Source organism: Mastigoproctus giganteus, chromosome 1, assembly GCF_048544385.1.
Source record: "Mastigoproctus giganteus isolate SK-2022 chromosome 1, ASM4854438v1, whole genome shotgun sequence".
Classification (NCBI taxonomy): Eukaryota; Metazoa; Arthropoda; class Arachnida; order Uropygi; family Thelyphonidae; genus Mastigoproctus; species Mastigoproctus giganteus.
Window position 1 is genome coordinate 12283768 of NC_143575.1, and position 24045 is coordinate 12307812.

General features: G+C 37.1%; 1 protein-coding gene across 10 annotated transcripts in view; it reads left to right on the plus strand.

Moving 5' to 3' along the window:
- The window catches only part of homer (protein), a 651652-nt gene that overhangs the window by 527560 nt on the left and 100047 nt on the right, over positions 1–24045 (plus strand). For all 10 annotated transcript variants that reach the window (XM_090371489.1, XM_090371481.1, XM_090371470.1 and 7 more), the window contains one exon: positions 22647–23000. In XM_090371489.1, coding sequence (XP_090227615.1) covers positions 22647–23000 — 354 coding nt within the window. The remainder of the gene's footprint in view (positions 1–22646; positions 23001–24045) is intronic.

Consider the following 24045-nt stretch of genomic DNA (forward strand, 5'->3'; position numbering starts at 1 on the left):
ATGCTAAACTTCATTATAGACTCCCTTAAATCTAAAGAGACGAAAGTGGACAAAGTCTTTTTAGCACATTTTTACAGATTTTGAAACCTGGCACATGTGGTTTTGCCTAATTATTTAAAACCAGATTTACTGATAAATCTCGTGACCTGGCTAGCCACTTGGATGAGACCACCACAGATTTGATAATTTTTTATTTAGGAATTTTCCAACTTCAATGGGCGAAGCACCAGGAGAAGGAAAATCTTGTATCGTTGATAAATAGATGTATTATTCAACGTAGGGGTGCCCAACCTATTTTTGGCTAGAGGCCAAAACAGACACGTTGAAAGTCGAGGTCTACCTGTCGTGGACCGCAAAATTAGTTCCTTACTGCTGATTATGCATTTTCAAAATAGTTTTATTTTTTGATCAACGTTTGTATTTACAATTTAATCCTTTTTCTCTTTATTTTACACCTAATATTTAAATGAAATAGGTAACTTCATAATGATATACTCCTGCGTACCAAGTGAAATGTGGGCATCATCGGGAGTTGCTCTTATAATAAAGAAAGAATGGGAAAACAAAATATTAGACTACTCTTGGATATCACCCAGAATATTGAAATTAAGACTAAAAATTCTATCTTATACAATAACAAATCATTGGCATCTACGCACCAGTAGAAGGCAACATTGATGAAAACCACAGAATTTTATGACGAATTACAACAGATCGTAGACCAAACTAACAAAAACGAGTATCTCATACTAGCAGGAGATTTTAATGCAAGGGTTGGTGCTCAATCAGTAGACAAATGTATAGGATCCCAAGGCGAACCCGTGGTCAACAATAATGGAAGATGCCTGATAGACTTCTGCATTTTTAATAAACTTAAAATTACAAATACTTTTTTCAGATACAGGAATATCCATAAATTCACATGGGAAGCAAGAAACACAGTCTATAATAGATGAAATTATCTTAATAAAAAGAAGAAAATACCAACAAAAACTACCAAGAAATTAAAAATACATTTGTTGGAAGACGAAAGTGCTAAATTCCTGTATGAAAGTCGATTGAAAGATAAACTCAAATCAGATGAAAGTGATAATGTTGAGGAAATCTGGTCAAACATGAAAAAATCAATTCTGGAAGCTGCTGAAGAAAGTCTTGGATATAAACCTATAAAAAATAAAAACTGGCTAAGAACTTGGAATGAAGAATTGAAACAAACAATCAATGAGAAAAAAAGACCTATAAACTGTTCCTACAAACTAAAGATCTACATCTACACATAAAATATAAAAAGCTTAGAGCAGAAGTCAGAAAACTAACCAGAAGAATCCGACGAGATGACTGGGATAAATTTGTTAAATCTTTAGAACGTGATATCACGGGCCCACAGAGAAGAGGCTTTAAAAATTTTTAAGAAATTACAACTAGACACAAATGATCAAATAAAAACCAAAGCATATGACAATGTAAACCGGGAAAAACTTTGGCAGATTCTACATGAAGATAATATTCCAACCCAACTCCGGAAAGCGATCCAAAGCCTATATAAAAATTCAAAAGTCTGTATAAAATATTCTAATGGCCAACTATCAGACCCAATTAACACCAATAAAGGAGTGAAACAAGGATGTGGAATATCACCAAATTTATTTAATATCTACATCAATAAAATTCTTAAAGAATGGAAACAAACAATTAACAACAGGAATAAAATCCAAACTATATTATATGCTGATGATCAAGTTATAATTGCAAAATCCGAAGATGAACTTCAGATAGCAGCAAATGAACTTAATAAAATAGGTAAAAAGTACGAGATGAAAATCTCCACCTCAAAAACAAAATCAATGGGATTATGTGGAAAAAACATACAAAGGGTCAAAATTGTTATTGATGATAAAATAATAGAACAAATATCTGACTTCACCTATTTGGGAAATTTAATATCAGATGAAGGGAAAGACATCCACACTATACTACAAAAATATAATAAAATAAATGGAACGATTAAACGCCACTTCGGAAAACAAATGACAACTGAAACAAAATTACGACTGCACAACATCACTTCAAAACCAGCCCTCTTCTACAGCTGTTAGACTTGGGTCATAAATAAAAGATGCACACAAACTAGAAGCAGCACAAATGAGAATTTTAAGACCATTAATAGGCTTTACAAGACTAGACCACCAAAAAAATTTAGATATCCGCGAGAAATTAAAAGTAGATAACGTAAAACGGTATCAGGAAAAATGGTCAGCCACATAGAAAGAATGAACCCAGACCGGAGCCCAAAATTAGCCTTTAACTACAAACCTACAGGCAAGAGAGATGTTGGTCGACCAAGACAACGATGGCGAGATCAAGACCACCTCCAAGAGCTACAACGGAACAGGTCTTAAAAGACCTAAGCCGGACCAAGTTCATGATGATTAATATTTAAATGCGAATTTGAAACTATTTTGTCACAGCCAAGTTTTAAGCTCGGAGAGAAAGGGGTATAACATTTATATCTGCCTACATGGCCGCATGTTGCATAATATGAAGAAGTGGATCTCTGGTTGGACACTCCCTGATTTAACATGTTCACTGATATTAAAAACTGCATCAGATTTATTACGCAAATCTGCTTTTACTGTATATACAAACAACAGGCAGAAAATTGTTACCTGTGTAATTTTTCGACTAATAATATGTAATCCCACATTTAGCACGAATTCTCGTTGGTAGAGATTCAGCTAGACTCTTTAAATAGTTTATATCAATATTAGGTAATAAACAGCTGAGTCAGTAATTGATTCAGGTTTCGTGGATGCTAGTTCATCCTGGTTGGTATTTCACGTAGGACCCCCCCCCCCCACTTCATAATACAGTACTAGAAACATCTCCATCACTGACCACCGCCGCCTTGCACACAATCTGAATGAAAAGTCTTATTGCTTCCCCTCTCATTGCTGTTCCTGACATCATTAGAGAATGGTAAAATTTGGATTCCTCAGACCACATCAAAGCTTTCCCATTATCAACAATCCAGTTTCAGCGCCTTTTAGCCCATATTATCCGGGCTTTTTATGCGCAGCTGTTAGCATTAGACATTTTTTGGGGATTCTACTCCAGATATCCATGTTATGCAGTTCTATTCGCAGTGTTCTTTCAGAAATCGACTGGTGAAGTCCTTAGTTAACTGTTTGCAGTAATTCTTTCCTTGTTTGAAATCGGTTTTCGCTTACTATTCACGATATTCTTTGCCACTCGCGATCATTTTGCACCGACTTTCGCCCACAGTTCTGCTGATTTCTTATTCATTTCGACTCGCACCATTTCGTAGCGAACTTACTAGTTTTTGTGCTGAAACATGCAAATTCAGCTATTGCTTTAACGAGATGTCTTTTACCACTCACTGATATCTTTTCTGCGCCTTATTTTTTGTGGTGAAAATCCTTACTTCTTCTGTCCCAGCTGATATACCGGTAAATAGAGAAAACAGATTAACCTTCTAGTCTAATTTCAGTGCTGTAAGCAAACAAACATAGAAGATACCAGTGTTCAATATGTTACATGCCCTAAATACAAGAAATGACTAAATTTTTTTGTATTTGTACTTGTGTGAGAGAGAATGTTCAGGCATTACTGGAAAAGGTTGATCCCTGGGGAAGTTTTAGGGCCGGTTCTGATTCCATAGCAGCTCCCCTCCCCCACAGAAACATTCCTATAGATTTACAGCCCTGCGCCTTTTTAAAATTTCAGTACTTTTTTGAATTCTTTTGAGACCTTTGTATCAAATTTTATGCCGTTAGGTTAACCCACTTCTGACGTACTCTTCCCTTGCATAGTTTCCCATTTTGAGCAATGGTGCTACTCTAATCTGACCTCAAGGCCACTGATTGTAGCATAGTTTTGGTAAACATTTCTTGGCTGCAATATAAGAGTTTTCGATTATCGAATGTGCCTGAAATGTAACGAAATCGATACATTATCTTAATAATTCCTATAAAATGTTATAGATTACGTCTTAAGGCGTATAGAAACGTAACAAGTTTAAAAATCACATACAGATGCTTTCATTTACAGTTCTTTTTGAGCTGTACCAACTATAAAAGCAACTCTTGGATTGCCGTATTTATTTCTTCCAACGGTTTAAACTAATTAAGGAACTACCCCTGCTAAATAACGTCTTGTAAATCCCCTTTAGATTAATTTGCTGTGACAGTGGTGTAGGCAACCATCTTGCTTAACTATACCATTTCTGATCCAAATAGGTTTGATATACACAGTTTCATGCATTAGTATTTTCGGACTTGGGACCACGTTATTATGACAATCAATGAAGCGTTAATACCCTCCCCCATTCTTTAACAGGGCCCACTTCCCTTTGAGAATATTTATGAATATATCTAGCAGACATAAAATATAAGATAATAATGATAAACGTTTCAGACCGCAAGTACGGGTTCTTCCTCAGTGTAATAGCCGATATCAAGAAAGAGGTTAAAATAAAATCTCAAGGCAAATTAAAAAATCACAGAAAGTGCATAACCATGTCCAGTGTATGGCATCACTTTTACTTGTGTGCTCCGAATCAGAAAGCCTTCCTTGATCCCTAAATTGAATCAATCACCCTCAGACAAAGTTTTCAGCTATGAGGAATACTCTATAAGAATTATAATTCGGAATTAGTCATACTTGCTTCAGTAAGCAAGAGGAAACGGAGCGTCTTTAACGTTGAACTCTCCTTCTGTACATCAATATTATCCCTGTGTGGAGAGAAAAAAAAATGTGCTTGTTTATACCCCGGAACAACCACGAGGTCAGAGGAGTTTACAATAAATCATGAGTACAATCTTTAATCTTGTTTAGCAATTCACAAAAGCTTGAACCACTGTCCACTCAAAGAGCGTGTGCTACTGCAATCTCGCTCTTGATCACTCAGTTACGTCAGGTATCCTTTATTAAATAGTTATCTTTAAATCCGGTTTTTAATTTTCCTGTCAAAACAAGCGAGTAAATACGGTATTTTGTGTTAAGCCTAACTTAACATAGTTTTCACAAGAAAACTTTTAATTTAATCATTCGACAGACTCAATACCAGCACGAAGAATAAAAGTTCCATTATTTCAGTCTTTTGAGTTAAAGTCTTTGATAGCTACGAACTTCCAGATTCAAACAACAGACCACGACTCGACTTCATTTAAACCCTAACAAATGTGACTTTTAAATTTCCATGTACTCTGACTGCGCGCACACACACCACACCAAATTATCTATAATGAGTGAAAGATGATCGAGCGTGGAGTTTCGCTGTATCCGGCATCTACGTTGGAATCAACGCTGCTCCTTCCCTCTTCCTTCCCCTTAGGAGCATGTTATTGGCCTTAGTGACGCAATTTCGAGCAACTTTGGAAGCAACTGGACACCCTTCCCTTTTATATTCTCTCTCGTATCTTTCTAACTTAGAGACGTAGCCTAATGACTTGGGGGAAAGGGAGGGACGTGTTATTAATATCTCCAAGCGAGAGAGTGTTTCATTAGCTGCCAACGTAGAGTCGCTCTCCACCTGCAGCTCATAATCAATTTCTAGAATGATGTTCAGTGGAAGGGTATCCGTTGCTTGCCTCTAAATTCATTGCCATAACTTAAGTCATAAACTATAACATAAACTTCATTTTAATTGATCGGTAAATAATTATTCCGCTATCCTCCTCAACTGTGTATCTCTATATCTTATCTCTTATTTAGTTCGTAATTTTTTTTGCCAAATAAACACGCACAAACATTTGTACCAAACAAAAACACACACACATATGCACAGCGTTATTTAGGTACGATGCTGATACGCGATATTTTTCATCCATACTCCAACTCTTTTGATTGAGGAAATACTGACTCAACAAGCTTCTCTATCTTAATGTAATTACTGAGCTTATCTAAGCGATATGTGGTCTACATCTCATCCATTATTGCCTTACAGCCCACTGGGTATTCAACCATTTCCTATTTTCTCTTTGATGTAATTTTTTTCGTTATAATGAAGCATTAGTTCGTCTCTTTCAGATAAAAATATCGATTTATCTTCTTTTTTTTTTCTTCTTTTTTTTTTTACGATTTATATGCCAAAGTTGATCAGGTCTTTGAGGGCGATGGGTAAATGATCATAAATAAATGAATACATACCATGTGGGTTTTTTGTATTATGTTTTTTTTAAAAAAAAACTCCATTATTTTTCCCTTTCTGTCATTTGTCCACGGTCTCCTTTCTTCTTAATTGCCATCATTGGGACCAATTATTTCGCGAAGAGTTTGCGAATGCATCGGTACTTGAAAAGGAGCACTTTCTAACACTCATTAATTGGACAAATTGCAGCCTCATGGAGAGAGTCTCTCACGACTAGAAACAGCAAGAAGTCGTTGGCAGCTTCCAAGTATCATTGTAGTGTGTTTGCTTCATTCGAAAATTTCCATCAGTACGGGAGGGGGGTAATCAAACGTTACCAGAAATTATTTTTTATACTAAACAATAATGTGGATCAGTGCCATTTTTGCTGTAAAATCATTCATATTTCTTTGCCTTGCATTGACTAAGTGATACCTGTTTGTATCACTTAGTCAATACCGCAAGATGCCTTCCTTGGAATTTGCCAAGAAGTAAGTAGAGATGTATAATTCAGTTTTAGGTAGGAGAAGGTTCAAAACTTGCTACAGACCTGCTGTAGTTCGAGAAAGATGCACTGTCTGAAATGGATAGACTGTGGCCCCAGTTTGAGTCCCATCAATGACACGAGGAACTGTAACGGCTTTTTTTTCGAGTGGGCCTAATATATATATTTTTAATTTATTTACTGTATTAAGCGGTTCCTGCTAAAATTGGGCAACATTACTGCTCAATCTACAGATACAGTAATTTAGATAACTACAACGTACTCCTTCATCTGTTTTTGCTCAATTGCAGAGTGGGAAGACCCTCTAAAACGACACGTTAAAAGCAACACAAAAAAAAATTATATATATAGAAGATAGTTCAAAGTCCAGGTTGAAGTGTCCAATCCTTTATAAAAACTGTCAACCCATTTCAAAGTCCACAGCATCATCATCAATTAAGATGGCTAGCAAATATACCAAATCACAAATCAAATAACGATGAATAAGGAAATCCTCACGACATCAATAAGTTTTTCAAGAATCTTCATTCCAAAGTCTGTAGGAACCAGGCACTCTGCTAAGAAAAGCTTGCACCACAAGTAACTGCCTAGGACAGAACCGCCAGTGTAAGAACTGAAGCTGTGTAGTGTCACGAATCAGCAAAAAGAGCTGCCCGTGACAATCCCAATAATGCTGACAGCACCACAATCTGCCAGGGAATGATGGCCCTAATATGACGTGTTTTTGGGGGTTTTTTTGTCGGTTTTTATTGTAGACTTTTAGGCGCATCAACGACTTATACCATATTGTGCGCTGTATATATTTATGTCTGTAAATTGTGCGTTGTGGTCATTTTGCCTGTTTGCTGGATGAAAAACTTGTATCCGAGAGAAAAACCATGTCACCCTCGCTTGAGACCGACTAACTCAAACTACGTTGTGTCTATTAGTCGAGAAAAGACCCATAAAAATTCCTATCGTCATTGATAGGATTCGAACTCGGGTCTTTTCCACTCAGTCTGGGGAGGACGGCGAATATATACGAACTGTGTTACCGCGAGGACTTTTTTTTTTTTTTTTTTTGTCGGAAATGGGTGTTGAGGGTAAACCAGGAGAATATTCAGGGGTGGGCAGAGAGGACATATGTCTTTGATAATAAAGAAACAGAACGCAGGAGGCGTTCTAAAAAAAACTCAAAAGCCTGGTTGCCATCCCCCCCTTACAATGATACTTGGATACGCCACTGGGGTAAACTGCATCTAAAGACAACCGCTTTTGAGGGTGTTAGGTTCCAAGTCAGTTAAATTTGTGAGGCGTTAATATATTTCGCCTGCAATTGCATGTATTCTTGAAAGGATAGCTCTGAGCCTGCGTTAACTTACGCACCAGTCAATCACTTGAATATGATCAAAGTGTAGAAGCGTATTCTGAACAGCTGCCGCATTTCTGCGCGTGAAATCTCTCACCTTTCCCTTCAGAGCGTTAAAAAATTAGATTGATTGCAGGACAGCATTGCAGGCATATAAAAGTACAGTATGGTACTGTACTTTTAAATGAAACTGGGCAACTTCATATATTAAATGCGGGATTTAATATTTAATCAAGACATGAAGTCAGCGGACAGCTATGGGAGTTGCTAAACGTTCTGTCACTGCAGAATGTGCTGTTTTTTATATGTATACTACCACAAAAAATTTACTGTGGCGTAACTCCAAACTAAGTGTATTGACGTATTCAGCAGGTAACCACATGCAAACGAAAATTTGCCTTCTTATCAAATAGTTTCTTGCCTCCCATCTGATTTACCTTCTACCCCCTTTCCCCTTCTAATTTTCCCTCTCTCTTTGCTTGTTCGATGTCTCGCACGCCTCTGTAAATTGCACTCATCAACCAACACCGCCTCTTCCCCGTCAGCATTCCTGACGGGTAAAAGAGCGAAGTTCTGCCCTGATGAAATTATCACGGACCGATGTACAAAAATTAAGGCCTTCTTCACCGTCAACTTCTGAAGAATTACTCTACCGTTAAAACAAATAGCCCTCTCATAATTTCTGGTCCTAATCGCCTTCTGGCTTCTTGGCCTAATTTAATACTACCCGACAGGTCCTGCGTAATAAAATTTCCGCATGTTACCTCTCCACTCTTATCTTTAAACACAGGTTTCGAGCTTTTACGTCTGTCTGTTGGCAAATAGAGTAGCGTGGCAAAGAGATGACCTCGTATTTGCTCGGAGGCCCGCTGTTTCGGCTTATAATAAGAATTCAGTTCGCAACAGACTCCCCTGAGCAAGAAGCTTGTTTTAAAAATCTAAAAATTCTTCCATCGAAACGTTTATTAGATTCTGGTATGGAAGTCTGGGCAGGATGAAAATTTTAATCCCGTCCCATTGTATTAAGCAAATGCCAGAAAATGTAATTAAATTATTTAATTTTTCCGTGACAATCGCGAGGGATTGGAGATTAACAGTATGAAGGGTTGGTTATGTGTCTCTTGGTTGGTATGCTGGCAGACTTAATATCCTCTATCCGTTAGGAAAAATGCGTTGAGGCCGAAATTGTATAACTTGGTTAGACTTCACTGGCATAAAAAAAAAAAAAGTAATCAAGTTAAAGTTCAAATGACATAAGCCACTTTTCTACAATGTAAGTATGAGGGTTAGTCCAAGTCGAATGAAAGTAAGATTTCTGGAGGCTGTAGTTTAATTGTCGCTACAGGTGGATGTTTGAGCACGAGTACTACTAGTTAAAGATTGTGATGAGGCAGATGGCGCAGCTCTTTATTTGCAGGAGTGTCCAGCATCTCTCAAAGTTTTATGATCCGATCAGTTACACCACATCCACAACACGAGGATTTGCTTGAAGTGGATGAACTGTCTGAAGGAAATCTCGCCTGCTTCGGTTGTTGTAGGATTTTTAGGCGCGTAGCCAGGTTGGCAGGAGCAGCAGTGCGTAGCACACGCTTCTTGATTAAACCGGGGTTCGAGCCCGTGACCATTAAATACGGAGGATGCGGAAAGGTCAGGGAATGACCACCGCATATCCCTGGAGCAGTATGGCTTTAGTTGCTAATGCTCCTAAAAAACCAAATAACAACAACCAACTTAGGCAATATTGCGCCGTACATATAAAGTCTGTAAATTGCGTGTGTTCTATGGTCGATTTGCGTTTTCTGGATGAAAAGCCCAAATTCTGGGGCGAAAAAAACCATACTAACTCAGCCACGTTGTGAAAAAAGATCCACAAAATTCTGCAAAGAATCCTAGCCACTACTATCCACAAGGGCGCATCATGGCATTAGGCTAGTGTTGCCAGGTAAAGGTGATTTCTAAAATAGTTGTTGGCATTTGAAGCTTTAAAAGACTCTAATGGCAGTGGAATATCTATAAGTGGAAGAGGAATGGCAAAGATAGTGCCAACTCCTAAGTTTTTTTTAATGTTACTAGTGTTCCATCAGCTGCAAATGGCTTTTCTTCAGTGGGTTTGCATCATATTTTACTGGTTCTTTAAGAACCACAGCACGACTTCAAGTGTCATTGCTGACTACCTTTATGACATTTCCTCCCCAGCTGAAAACCCGGGAGGTCCTGATGAATATTTTCTTCAGATGGCCGAGAATGTTGTGACAGATCAGAATAAAATAATCTCTCTCTCGTGAATTTAGTGAAATATTCGCCCGCTTAATGTGAAAGAAGGTGTGAATATTTATGTAAATTTTATGGTATGTGATAAGTATAAATGGGCTTCACCGACAATATTTTTAAACATTTTGTTGAAATTGCCTGAATCGTTCCATCCTGTACATGTATTTGGGATAACTAATGACAATATTAATTTTCTAGTTTCGATATTCGGGACACGAATGATGTGGTTTTGGGCATTGCAGCAAACAGATCTATAACTGGACGACTTCCAACAAACCATTCATTATTTCTAGCTACTTTTATTACTTAAAACTCTCTTCTAAAATTATTGATTTACTTGGATGTATTGATCAGATATGCTGACATTGAAAATGATCTACTGTCGTGGCTGTTTGGAATATCGGCACTAGTTTTTGTTGTTCCAGGATATAGAGTGACTTGGTACGATCAAATAAACCAATAAGATTAGTTGTAATACTGTAGATTCAATTTATTTATTTATTACTCATTTCTTTCATATGCTGAAGATTTTCAATAAATGTACAACCATTGAAGAATAGTTGTGCAGTGTTTTCTCTTTAAATACTAGACCTCATCTTTTGTTTAACTGTATTGTGGCGTAACTCGCTCGTGCTGCGTGTTCACCCAACTGATTAGAACCTCAGTTCCCATTGGGAGCTCTTGAGGAAGGGCTGATGTTCCCCTCTTCTTTTTTTTTTACCTGTGCGTGATGGCGTTGCCATGACAACTGAAATAGGTCGCCTTCGAAGCAAAAGCCAGTTGTTGGAGTGGTGAACGATAGACGAGTTACTTGAAGATTTCCTTGGGCGCCCTCTTATGCTAGTGGCAGCGGCAGGTAGTTCTTTCGCGAAATGTCTCCGAAGAAGTTGAAATAATAAGGATAAAGGACACTTTCATTAACTCAGCCAGACATCTGGTTAGTCCTTCAATAACAAAGCGCCGTTGCTAGATGGGTGTTTTATCTTAATATCTTGTAGCTCGCTCAGTTCGGCTGATTCATCGTAACCTTCTGTTTGTTTTTTCTATTCTCACAATTTTTTTGAGATGATGGAGATTTCGTAACACTATTGCCATCACGCGGTTGCGTTTCAGCCGGCGATGAACAAGCCGATTGGCTAATTCCTTCACCAAAAAATTCGGGTATTTCAGTTCTGTAGAGACACTTAATGACAATACAATGAGGTGATTATGAATTGCAAACCCAGTAGATTTATTAATAAATATTTGATTAGGTCCACTGCCAATACTGTGAGCTAATTACGCAGCTTAAGATCTGAAAGAGGAGCTTGTTGGCTGTGCCATTAGGCTGGCAATATAATTACTAAATGATTAGAATGCGCTCGTTGCTTTCTCTTGCGCGATTGGCTAATTAGGGACGTGGGGAGATTCTGTGCTTTGTGTCATTATCTGGATATGTGAGTAGTCCATGTTTTCCTTTGTGTTTTGCTGTCTTTGCAAGTACGTCGTGAGCGATGTGCCTGTGGATCTTCAGACATTTCCTGAACTGTCTGGCTCCATCGCGCTAATTGGATACTCCAGTAAAGTTGTGAAATCAATCAGTTTTAAATTTGGAATTCTTCCATCCATGTACTCGTTAACATTTCATTATATAATTTAACCACAGATGCTATACAAAGCTCTAGTTTTTGTGGTTGGTTTCAACCTTTGAAACATCAATGAATGATCAAAGAAGAAATACCACTAGGACATTTCCTGAGATTATTTCATAACACCATGGAAAGCATTTCATGATCTTGTTTTGTTTTTTTTTTTCATGATACCATTAAGGCATTCCATGATAGTTTTTAATGATTGCGAACAGCTTATTTCATTTTCCAATTTTTTTTAGAGGTTGGGAGTGAAATACGAACAGCATTCTTTGCCACCACTGAGACTGGCAACGTGACTTAAATTTAAAGAGTGGTCACTATAGAAATCTGTGTGTGTGTATATATACACACACAGACACACAAAAAACCTTACTTACTTTAGATTTTCATTTGTCTAATCAATGAGCTTTTGAGGGAATTGTACTTTCCCTCCCTCGGGGTGTCTAAACACGCGATGTTATTGACTTACATCCAAGTCATTGATCTTTTCTTTACCATTGTAAATTGCAGAATTCGGATATAGTCATGCCAGGTATTAAAGGCTCAAAACTGCATGGAGCTGCTGCCACATTCCATAATACTCCATATTTTTACTCTAAATGTCTTTACCATAAACTTATACCAAAGTGTAAAGTTTCTTTTCTTGTTACAGGATGCTGGAACAAGATAAAATGCTTGAATGCGATGGATAGCTGTCGAAAAGTGCGTCAATCAGTTTTCATTTATATATCGTTTTCATTATTCTGCGATTAAATATCTTCTCACACACAAAAGTTGCGTTACTTTTTCAAACAGCCCTCACACCTTCATGTATTCAGTTGCAAATTCCCTTTTAAACAATCGATCTAAGAATATGGTTTGGCAAGAACAGTATTGTCTATGGCCCAAATCGCAATTTTAAAGTGAGGAACAGTAGATGTGAATAGAATTTTTCATCCAGCAAATGACAAATAGACTATAGAACACGCCAATTTATAGACCTAATATACGGTGCAATATAGGCAAAGTCCCTGTTGCGCCTAAAAAAATTACAATACAGTGTAATATGTTGTAAATAGATATATATATATATATATATACAAGCAAAAAATAATTATAAGCAATTACGAAAAAAGAATGACTAAATCTTTTATGTCTGCGGAAAGTAGTAAATACGTATTACTGCCACTCAATCAATCAGAAAATAAATGGACAGAAGACTTTTAAAACCAAGAAGGTTTTAAAGTCTCCAGTCCATTTATTTTCTGATTTTTATATATGTTTGTTAGTACTTCTGTTCTCTTGTGCGTTTTTTCATGAACTGGCGTACATTTAGGCTAGCATTTGTCTTTTGTCTGTTCCGCTATTTGTGTTCGCCGACCGCACTTTGACCTCTGCCGTTTGTCCATAAAAAGCTGAGATCGGCTTACCTGTAATTACGTTACTGCCACTCGGGCCCTCTTCCTGCTCTCAAGCCTCAGAAGTAAATCCAAGACGCAATAGAGAAAGAAAGATAGCTGTAGGTTTGCTTTCTCCAATGTAATTTAAGCACCGAAAAGACAGAATGAAAACACGACCTTTCTTTTGTTCTCTAACCGAAACAAAAGCGTTTTATTGAGCTTGGCCTCACTCTTTTTATGACAACTACATTTACCTCAGTATTTAAAATGTCTTCTTATCAACTGCAGTATCAGGTATGACATACCTAATACTGCGGTCTTAATCAGGCGCCATCTAACATCCAAGGGGGTACTAATTTGAATGACGTCACATTTGGGAAATAACGATCGTGCGCCTAATAACACTAATTAGTTTACCCATCTAAAGATTCCTCTAATTGGGTCTTTGTGCCAGAGTTACCTTGCTTGTCCTCGAAGTCGGAAAGTGTCCTTATGTTCGGTTGTCATTGGTTTTATTGAATTTCTAATGAAGTTCTATTCGAGAGATTTGAACAATCTAATCTCAGGATTGCACGCGTTTCACACAGTAATGTGCTCTGCTTAATCCCATAGTTTCGGAAGTTATTCGCTGCTAACTAGTAATCACTGTGGTTCTCTAATACTTGGCAAGTTGTGCTCTTCGACAACACTGTTCTTAATCCCTGAAGCGCTGAATTTTCTAATCTTCAATAACTGTGAATATTCCGTCTTCTCTGAGGCATTACTCGCCCGATTCTAGAGATAATTGCATCCTGATAAGCTGAAAATGTGCATAACCACAAAATTTTCTGAAAATACCTTGGCTTAGAGAGCTATTCTCGTGTTTGTTTGTTGAGCCTATAAATCAGTTTTAACAGACTGCTTCTAGGATAGATTATCTGTTTATTTACCAATTATATACGAGTACCCTTCATTGTTTGGAGTTTTCTCCTTTGGTTTATTCATTGTTCATTTGTCTAAAGATCGAAAGGAGGCTGTATGAGATTGTCATGTAATGAACTGATTACATGAAATAGTTCACATTCATGGATGTATTTCAAGTTAGTATATATACCAACATGCACGTTCATTCAAAGACTCCTTTCTTCATGCTTTGCAAACATTCTGTAAATGTAGTTCCAACTCTTGTAAAGCAATGGTTAGGCCACACCTTGAATATTGCATACTGATTTAGAAATAGTTTAGAAAAGACACGGAAGAACTGTTGGAAAGAGTATGCAGATAAGAGCTGGATTTTCAAGAAAGATAAATAAAGGGCACTAAGAGGTATTTTTAAGCATTGGTATACATGTAATAACAATGGGCATTAATACCCATCTACAACGAACAATTCCATGAGAAATTATTTCTCAATAACATAACCTCGATTGCTGATTGGACTTCATTTTCAGGTTTTATGAAGCACCTCAACCTGCTGCTCTTCCTATCCTTTTAAAGAACGTTACCATACACACTAGAATATAGGAACACGACAAGAATTGTTAAACGCAATGAACGTTCTTCAAGTGGACACCTCTAGACTGGGTGGAATACTTCAATTCATTCTTAAATGTAGGAGACCCTTCATTCTTGATGTACTTATATCGACCTTAACACTGTGTAATGGAAATGCACTATTTCTCACCCAACTGGAATTCACTGAAATCTCTTGTTCTTATTCGGACAGATTTGCCGTTCTAGTCCACTGAAGCTCCTGAAGAAGACACTTCTCCCAACAGTTACGTCTCCGGTTATGGGGAATACCTTCCCTACCCCCAAATGCACTGCTCAATCATAGAGAAATCAATTTACACTAACTTAATTGGAACTAGCAATGCCATACTACAGAACTTGGACAAGGAGCTGTCTCGTAATCATTTGCCTGTACTGCTTCCGATATGATAAATATTTTAACTCTTCCCTACGCTCTTTATTAAGGAATATTATAAAATTCTCGTGCGACCTATTATAGTTCTGAGAAGCCACCTTATGAAGAAAACCATCGTGTTCTCTTCATCGACTGCATTGCAACTGCTGAGGTTCCTCTGGAAATGTCCTACCTTCACTATATCACTGTATTCTCAGCAGTACTAAATCCATTTGTAACAGGCTGCCCTGACATCATATCCTACGCCCACGTAGATTATAAAAATCCTCATTACCATCAGCTTCAACGACACGCATTTGGCGTGTTATCAGCAGTAAATCACAATCTGTAAGATCACAATAAATACCATTTGTAGTTCTGCCTAATGATAAATCCCCGCAAAATCAATTCGAATTACTTTCTCTTTGAAGTAGTGGTATGCCATCATAATTGAAGGAAATGCCATCAGTAATGTCAACAGTCACTCAAATCTGGGTATAGCTTTCAATGTTAAACTAATCCCAATTATTTCAACAAAATATCAGTCGGTGCAAGTGAATCGCCAAGAATCAGCTGCTTTACGTTAATAGCTGCGAAAATACATATGTACAAACGTTTACACAACAATAGTGTATGGAGCAGAAATAAGGGCATCAGCAGCTCCAACATCACCCTTAACAGGATTTACACTACCGATTTTATTGGCGATTTTAATGAGTAACGGTCAAACAAAACTTACAAAAAGCAATAATGACCATAGCGACAGCAGTCTAGGGGCTAATTAGAAACCGAAGCTGAGAGAAGAATGATTGGTCGTCGTTGTGACCCTAAAGTCTCTCTCTCTCTCTCGCTCGCAAGCAAGTTTTAAAAAATGGTGCACTCACACTCAAATCAGTTTTTACCTTGTTAGTCAGTCAAGGACGCTCATATACATGCCCAAGAAAATGCGTGACCAAATCAGTAGGTCTTGATTCTAAATGTATGGTTATGCATTTTGGGGATTAGAAATCGCAGAGTCGCGTATAAGCTAAGTGGAAAGAGCCAAGTGGTTCAAAATGAAATCAAAGTAGATGTTATGATTCAATCTGACATGAAAAGCACGTGTGTTCTGTCTGTGATTTTTAAAGCTTTTTCTTGTAGGGAGAAGGACTTCATTATCCATCCTTACAAGGGTTAGATCGCTTTTGGAACATTGTGTTCAAATCTGGAGAGGGTTCAGAGAACTGTGACTAGATTGATTACGATTGCAAAGAAATGGACATATGAAGAACTGCTTAGGTGTGGACTGCAGAGTTTTTAATAACTTTACATCTAAGGGGAGATCAGATTAAGGGAGTGAGTAAAATGAACGAGGTTGGCTTGTTCTCCATCGTGGGTAAGACACAAGCCAAGATACATAGATATAAAATCTCTGGGAATAACAAGACTGGATCTCATGAAGTTCAGCTATGGGCAGCAGGTTGTCGAACGTTGGAATAAATTTCCTCCCAACTTGGTGCAGGCAGTGAGTCTGACTAGGTTAAACAAGAATTGTGTAATTACCTTGTGTGGACCAGGAGCAGTAATATTATTGTTGCGTTAATTTGCTTTTTATTTTTTAGCTTCCTCAGAAAAAGTTGCTTCCTTGCATCATTTGGCTTTACTAATACTGTTCAGTTGGAAATACGTAATACTTCAGATGCTAAAATGTCTAATAAATCGAACGATTTAGTTGTTCGTGTTATATTATAAGGAAAAAGAAACTCGATAAAATTAAAATGGACCAAGGCGTGGCTGCCAAAAAAGAAATAAATTTATTGAAAGAGGAATGAAGCACTTTTAACCTACGAGATCTAAATATCTGTTTATTTCCAGTCGGAAATTATATACAGATAAGCCCTTTCGTGGTATGCCCTGCCACTTCACCAGTGATTGCTGTCATTGCTACTTCACCATTACAAAGAGCAGAATTCCCAATGATTTGACATACAGACCATGTACGGGGCCATTCTGCTCTTTGTAGTGGTGAAATAGGAACGACAGCCGTCACTGAAATGGTGGTATATGGCGAAAGGACTAATTGCCATCTATATGTAATTTGTAACTGGGAATAAACAGATGTTTAGATACACATAGGTTAAAAATTCTTCATTCCTTGTTTTGTTTTTCTCGCGTAAATTTGTTGCAAGAGTTAATTCATCCATCCGAAATTGAGTCAAGAAACATGTATTGCTTATCGTTATATATATGTATAACTACACTGACAGCGGGTGGTTGATTGCTGGAACACTTCCATCTGTCGTTGTAGAAGTTGATAGCTTAAATAGATTCAAGGCAGAACTAAACAAGCAAGTGGATGGGTGAAATGAGAAGGTTATTTTATATTATTTTTTTGGCTGATGTTATATAAGCTTGCTTTCTTGCAGCATGCGCCTTTACTAATGCTAATATATATAAAATATAATAATAACAAAAAAAATTTAATCCAGAAAGATCGCCTCATGAACCTTTTAACTGCAACGTTAAGTGTTCCAGTAGTGAGTTAGTTATCCCCTCTCCCCAAATATCACTTAGTTTTTCTGGAAAGAAATACGACCTCCTCTCCGAACTATGAAGGAACCAACCACAGCTACATCCCGAAATGAAGTATCTTTGTTGTTGATGGTATTTTATCCTTTTTCTGTAATCTTTAATATGCTTTACTTTCGAGAAGTATACTTTCATCCAATTACGTGTAACCACATAGCTTTATAAAACTTGCCGTTTTATCTAAGATATTTAATTCTTGTCTCTTGTGTGCCTTGATTGACATGTAGATTGCCTTCTAATCTTGTAAAAGCCCTCGCTTCTTCGTAGTGATGGGCTGTTTTACTTGTCCTTGTACAATAAAGACTTGTTTGTTTATTTATTATCAAGAAAGATTCGAGCTCTCTAAATTATTGCTAGGACACCGGGCATCTTTGGACTCTTTGATGGAGATGCTTAAGGCTTTGAAATTTAATTTAATGGTTGAATCTCCCATCCCCAACTTTGAAAGTTAAATTGCTGAGAGTCTTATTAATTACTTGCTAAGCTGATGTTTGCTGTGAATATTGAAGATATATCAACATTTCTTAAGGGTAGTCTGTATTATGAACACTGTGATTTGATAAAGTGTAATGTAATAGTGATGTTTTAGTATTCGCTATCTTGTGAACTCCTCTGGCCTTATGTGGTCGTCCTGGAGAATAAAAGAAAATGTATTTAGTTATATATTTTTCCTCTGTAAAATATCTTCATGCGTTAATTTGAGTATACAACACGATACCATTTATACAGAAGTGTGTAATCTTATTTTGACAAATAAGAGAAACTGAAAGTACAGTTTTTATCAGTTTCAATTATAATATTCCACCTTTGAGAAAGTGAGACATCATTAAGACATCATTTTAATACTGACTCTAATAAAAACTAAATCTTGCTTATTATAACATTTCAGTTTTAAGATTTGCGTAATTTTAAGAGTATATAATTTTTTTTATCGATAGTTTCATTTTATATTATATTATTCAATCAAGTTAGTCATTTTTCATATATTCCTTAAATGTTTTTCTCATCTTTAAAAGGATTTTACTCTGTTCAGCTGGAAGTCTCAGCAAACAGTAAGCACGCGTCTCATTCTCTTTAATTGGCTATATCATGTTGGAAAAATTTCGTTCATTAGTTTCCAAAGCCTCAGTAATTACTCTTAATGACAAGGCTACGTTTCTTTTTGAATTGTAGTGTAAGAGTATTCTTGATCTCTTGTGAACTTGGTTATCTCAGTAAAAATTCTTGATCTTATTTTATTCATGTGGTGTAAGTGTTTTTATTATTTTAATCTTAACATAATAATTCAGTAATTACGATGTTAACCAATCATCACCGCTGTTGCTGATATTTGAAGTATTATCTCGTGGAAAATTCTACGAGTTCGTCTTCCTTCTAAACCACATCCTTTGTCTTGTCTTAAATGCTTGAAATTTCTTGATCGATTCTTTCTGGCGAACACGATTTCTTTGTTTAACTCACTTTATATCGATCACGAACCGTACTGTAGAGAATCAACCCATAGAGCATATGTCGAATAGTCTGCTAAGAGGAATAAGCCAATGACTTTTCAATGGAATACTTCTTGATGCTTGAGTGTTACTTCTCGCTTTGCAATCGCTGTATTTATCTTTTTTCTCTTATGCTCAGTATAATTAAAGATGTAACTTTCAACTGGATATTAGTGAATATTTTTCTCAGTATACTCTGTCTTATCAAAGTATCGCACATCATAATATCGCCAAGGTAACTATGGTTATGCGGCGTCAGTATATCGGGTCTGAAAATTGGCCATGAAACAGATTTCCGTTTTTGTTTGTCACTAGAGTTATGGTACTCCCTTCCGAAATCTTCCAGATTCATTACTGAAATCATTTCTGTTTAATTTTTAATTCCACTTACTTTGTCTAATAGAATGTCAGTTACTGACTGACCTTCGGTTCCCTTTTTACAGTTGTACTAACCCAACTACTTCAGGTGCTAGTGAATTTAGAACCTTAGACAACTTGATTTGCTGTCCAACTCTGTTCACTCTAACTTTAATCCTGACATAAACTAATATACATAATTGAGTAAAGTTCTCATTGCTCAGCTACCGAAGTAATACTGCTTAGTTAGCAGCTACCAATTAGCGCTTTACTCGATGATGTATATTTATGTTAGGAATAAAATTAAGGATTCAGTCTAGAACATAAGATAATTGTAACCATTCACCTATTCTTGATTCCTCCTCCCCAAGTAAAATAACTTGTTGGTCCCTACTTCAGTGGAGCTTCATATTACAACAGTGCCAAATTTGTCTAACTTGGTGACTACTATTCTTCTTTTTCTTGGTTACACTGCTTATACTAATACCTGGCAGATATTGCTAAAATTGTTCTTGAAAAGATGAAATTCTTTATTTTTAATTTCGCCTTAAAGTCTCGTTCTTTATCTAAAACGTGGTTTTTCTAAAAATGATCTAAGGCTATTTACAATAAAAGTAAAAAAAGTATAAATCATATCACAATTGGCTTTCATTAAAAATCTCTACCTACAATTTCTGACTACTTTACACGTCCCAATAATTGCAAAAAAAAACAAAAAAAAAACACCTTTTTAAGTGGAATTTTAATTTTTTTAAATCCAAGATTACGAAACTTGCCTTTTGTCAAAATGGCAGTTATGCTCTCTGGTCCTTCCCAGAGCTCGGTAGCAAGTTCGCTCCATCCATACTTCCCCCTCTTTCATATCCAGATGGTCTGCTGATCTTCTTCTTGAAATATGAAGCCTAGCACTTACTAACATCTTATTTTTTCACTTTCTCTTGCATCATCAATTACTTCATCATCCACTGTGCCAACGCATCGTAGAACATACTCACTTTTTTTTTTTTTTAAGTGAAACTTCTTTAGGTGCATTCCAGGCAGTTTTCAGATGGGAATAACTGGCGTTCGTGTATTGACAAAAAACACACAACGAAAATGCGACCATTGCCATAAGTAAACGCGTTACAGGCATTCTGAACAGCCAACTATCGTACTAGGTTAAATACAGCGGTTCTCGTGTGATAAGCAGCATTCGGCTCGGTTGGCTATTGGGAAGGTGACTATTGCTTTTGTTAATTGATAAGGTAATAAAGTGCAAATCTGTGATTTATATATTTTATAGCCTGTGAATAATATTCTTCTTTTTTTTGGCTTATTAGAATCGCCGTTAATAGAATTAAAATTCATTCAATTCGTAAACGTGATCACAATGACTGGCGCTTACTACTTATATATTGATCGCTATCTTGTTATGGAGTGTCCATTGTAAAGTAATTTGATCATACAGTGAACCAATCGTAAAGCGGGGGTACACTGTATTGAGCGTTGTAATGCGTGTAGTGCACGTGTAATGCGTCACTGGATTGACAAAAATCGCCAAAAAATGCGACACGAAATGATTCATCCCCCTCCACCATTATACCACTCCGTACCAGGCGAGTGACGCATGACTCAATCAGTACTCCTACTGATTGCGTCATGCTATTTCTTTCGTCATTCTCCACCGCATTTAATAAAAAATTTCTACGGAAAAAAAATTGGTAAAAATCAACGTGTCGAAGACTAATAATGAGCGTTGTAAGGTGTATAGAGCACGTATACGTGCAATGCGACCACCGAAACCACCTCCATTTAGTACAATGGAGAGATCTAAGCTATTTCTATAGCGGAAGAAATTACATTCCATGAAGTTGAACAAAGAAGCCGGAGAAGTTCCATCCACATCTTCAGAGCCTTACATCTCCCCAGAAATGTTAGAAGTGAATTTGGAAGAAGGAGTAATGGAAGTTGATACTGGAACTGAAAACGATGAAGAGTCTTCGAAGCCCAGTCGTAAACGGAAAGCGAAGAAGCCAAAAGCGACTGCCAGAAGTACTCCATCAAATCGCTCAACACGTAATACACAGCCGGAGCAGCAACAGGATTTTAAGAAACACTAAGCATCCACGCACAGTTTAAACATACATTCCTGGATAATGATTTCGGTTCAGTCTGTTCCGTGTTGTTGTTGTTTGGTTTTTAGGAACATTAGTAACTAAGGCCATATTGCTCCAGGGATATGCGGTGGCCATTCCTTGACCTTCTGCATCCTCCGTATTTGGTGGTCACGGGCTCGAACCCCGGTCTAATCAAGAAGCATGTGCTACGCACTGCTGCTCCTGTCCACCTAGCTACGGATGCGCTTCTGCTCCGTGTGTGATCGGCTTTCAGCCAATCACACATGTATATAATGTAAAACTCCTGACCATGTCGCCGTGATGAGAATTATTGTTACTAGTACATGTATCGTACTTAGCAGCAATAAATAAGTTTATTATTACTATCGAAGTCAAATGGTTTTAAGTATCATTCAGTGCCACAGCACTTGCCGAAACTAGATTTAGTAGCGGAACGTCTTATATCTCCGAGGCTCCTATTCATGCAGATTCGTCGCCTGCGGTATTCATACGGTCAGTACGGGATGCTCGGTCAAGTGATAAATGTTCGCCTAAAGAAGTTTCACTTAACTTCCGCTATGCGTGCTCGGCACACACACAATTTTTTCCTTAACATTTACCCATATTCGTTTCTAAAAAAAAAATATCTTTACCACCCATTTGTCCTTTCTTCGGGAATTCTCAAAGCGATAAAGAAATCCATATCTGTGCTACCTTTATTCTTGATTCTAGTACAATAAATAAAAATTTAGAAAAAAGCAGAAAATTAGTTTACTAATTACAATCATTAAAAATCTAATTTGGTGATAATACTAATGGGATTAATTTTAAATTCCTGCGTAAAATAACTATTTGTGTAGCAGTATTCAGCAGGTTGGCATAATATCAGTTAAGTTTTCTTTGAATTTATTTCACCTTAAATTAATGCCTGTAGTACTCCGGCGTCATTTTCTTTTGTCTCTTTTCAGTTCATCGAAAAATTCCAGGAGGTGAAGGAAGCCACGCGCCAAGCGGCTCAGCAGAAAGCCCAAGCCCAAACCAATGGAAGTGCATCCACGCCAGTGACTTCAGCTAGTGCGTCCCCAAGCAGCACAAGAGGCCCTCCCTTACAACAGCAGCAAATACAACCACCACAATCCACCACGCCTCAGCCGATAGAAATCAGTGAAGAAATTACAGTGAACGCCTTAGCTAATCAGGTGGATCACATTGGGGTCTCGAGTACGTTGCCAGGTAACGTGAATGATATCGCCAACAGTCTGAAGTCCTCTCTGGTCGCCCATCAAAGAAGTCAAAGTCTGTCCGGGTTACAGGCGAGCAAAGTGAGTATCAAAAATAATGCTTAAGCTTGACTATGCAAATAACTCTTAAAGCAAGAAACTCTTAATTAACTAGATGGACCGTCTCAGGGTCTCACTACCGAGCAACTTAAATATCAGATCGAAGTTGGCGGTGATTACCCTCCAGAGAATCCAAAGTGTGTCCAAGTTAGAGGAGTTCAAAGTGAGTATCCTCTTATACACCCAAATGAGATCAAAATTTTCTCTTACCCCGCGTTAAATGATGTATAACTTAATTTTCTAGTTCAAGCTCATTTTTGTGCTGTTTACAAATCTCGGGCGTTCTGTGATTTTTTTTTTTTTTTTTTTTTTACCCTATTCGATATTTGGTAATCCCAGATAGAAAAATAATTTCTTATTGAAATTTTTCTTTATCTAATTAATTATTTTGATTGAAATACTATCAACGGCTGCTTTGACTGTCAAATTAGAATTAATCAAATTTTAAATTTACAAATTGAGTATACAGTTATCTATGGATTATCAAGGATTGGTTAGCGCCCTGATAATAAACAATGTCCAGGAATCAAAGGTATTCAATTACTTTGAGTATTAAAAAAAAAAAAAAAACTATCGTGAACACTGACAGTTAAATTCCATTAGAATTGAGAAACGGTCATTCTTATAAGCCTCTTTTACCTTCACAGTCAGATGGTGGTGGTGGGGAAGCATTACCTTTAAATATCTTCAATTTCCCTTCCCTGAATGGCCCTCGTCTTCACCTCTGCAACTTGATTTCAAAAACTATTTATGTACTTTATAATGATACCACGCCATGTAGAAAAGTCTGCTTATCTCTGAGACAGTTCGCAAAGTCATGCAACTGATGCATAAGGATCGATGGAATGGACCAGGTGGTGGGTCATGAGGTTTTCAAAATTTACTGATAGAGACAAACATAAACCAATCCTTGACCTGTTCCTTTAAGGAACAGGAAGAAACTCGGGATCTCGAGCATCACAGCTGCTGATCTTTACAACCATTAACTTCCAGTTAGACCTTATAGGTAGCACAGTGGATAGCGTCA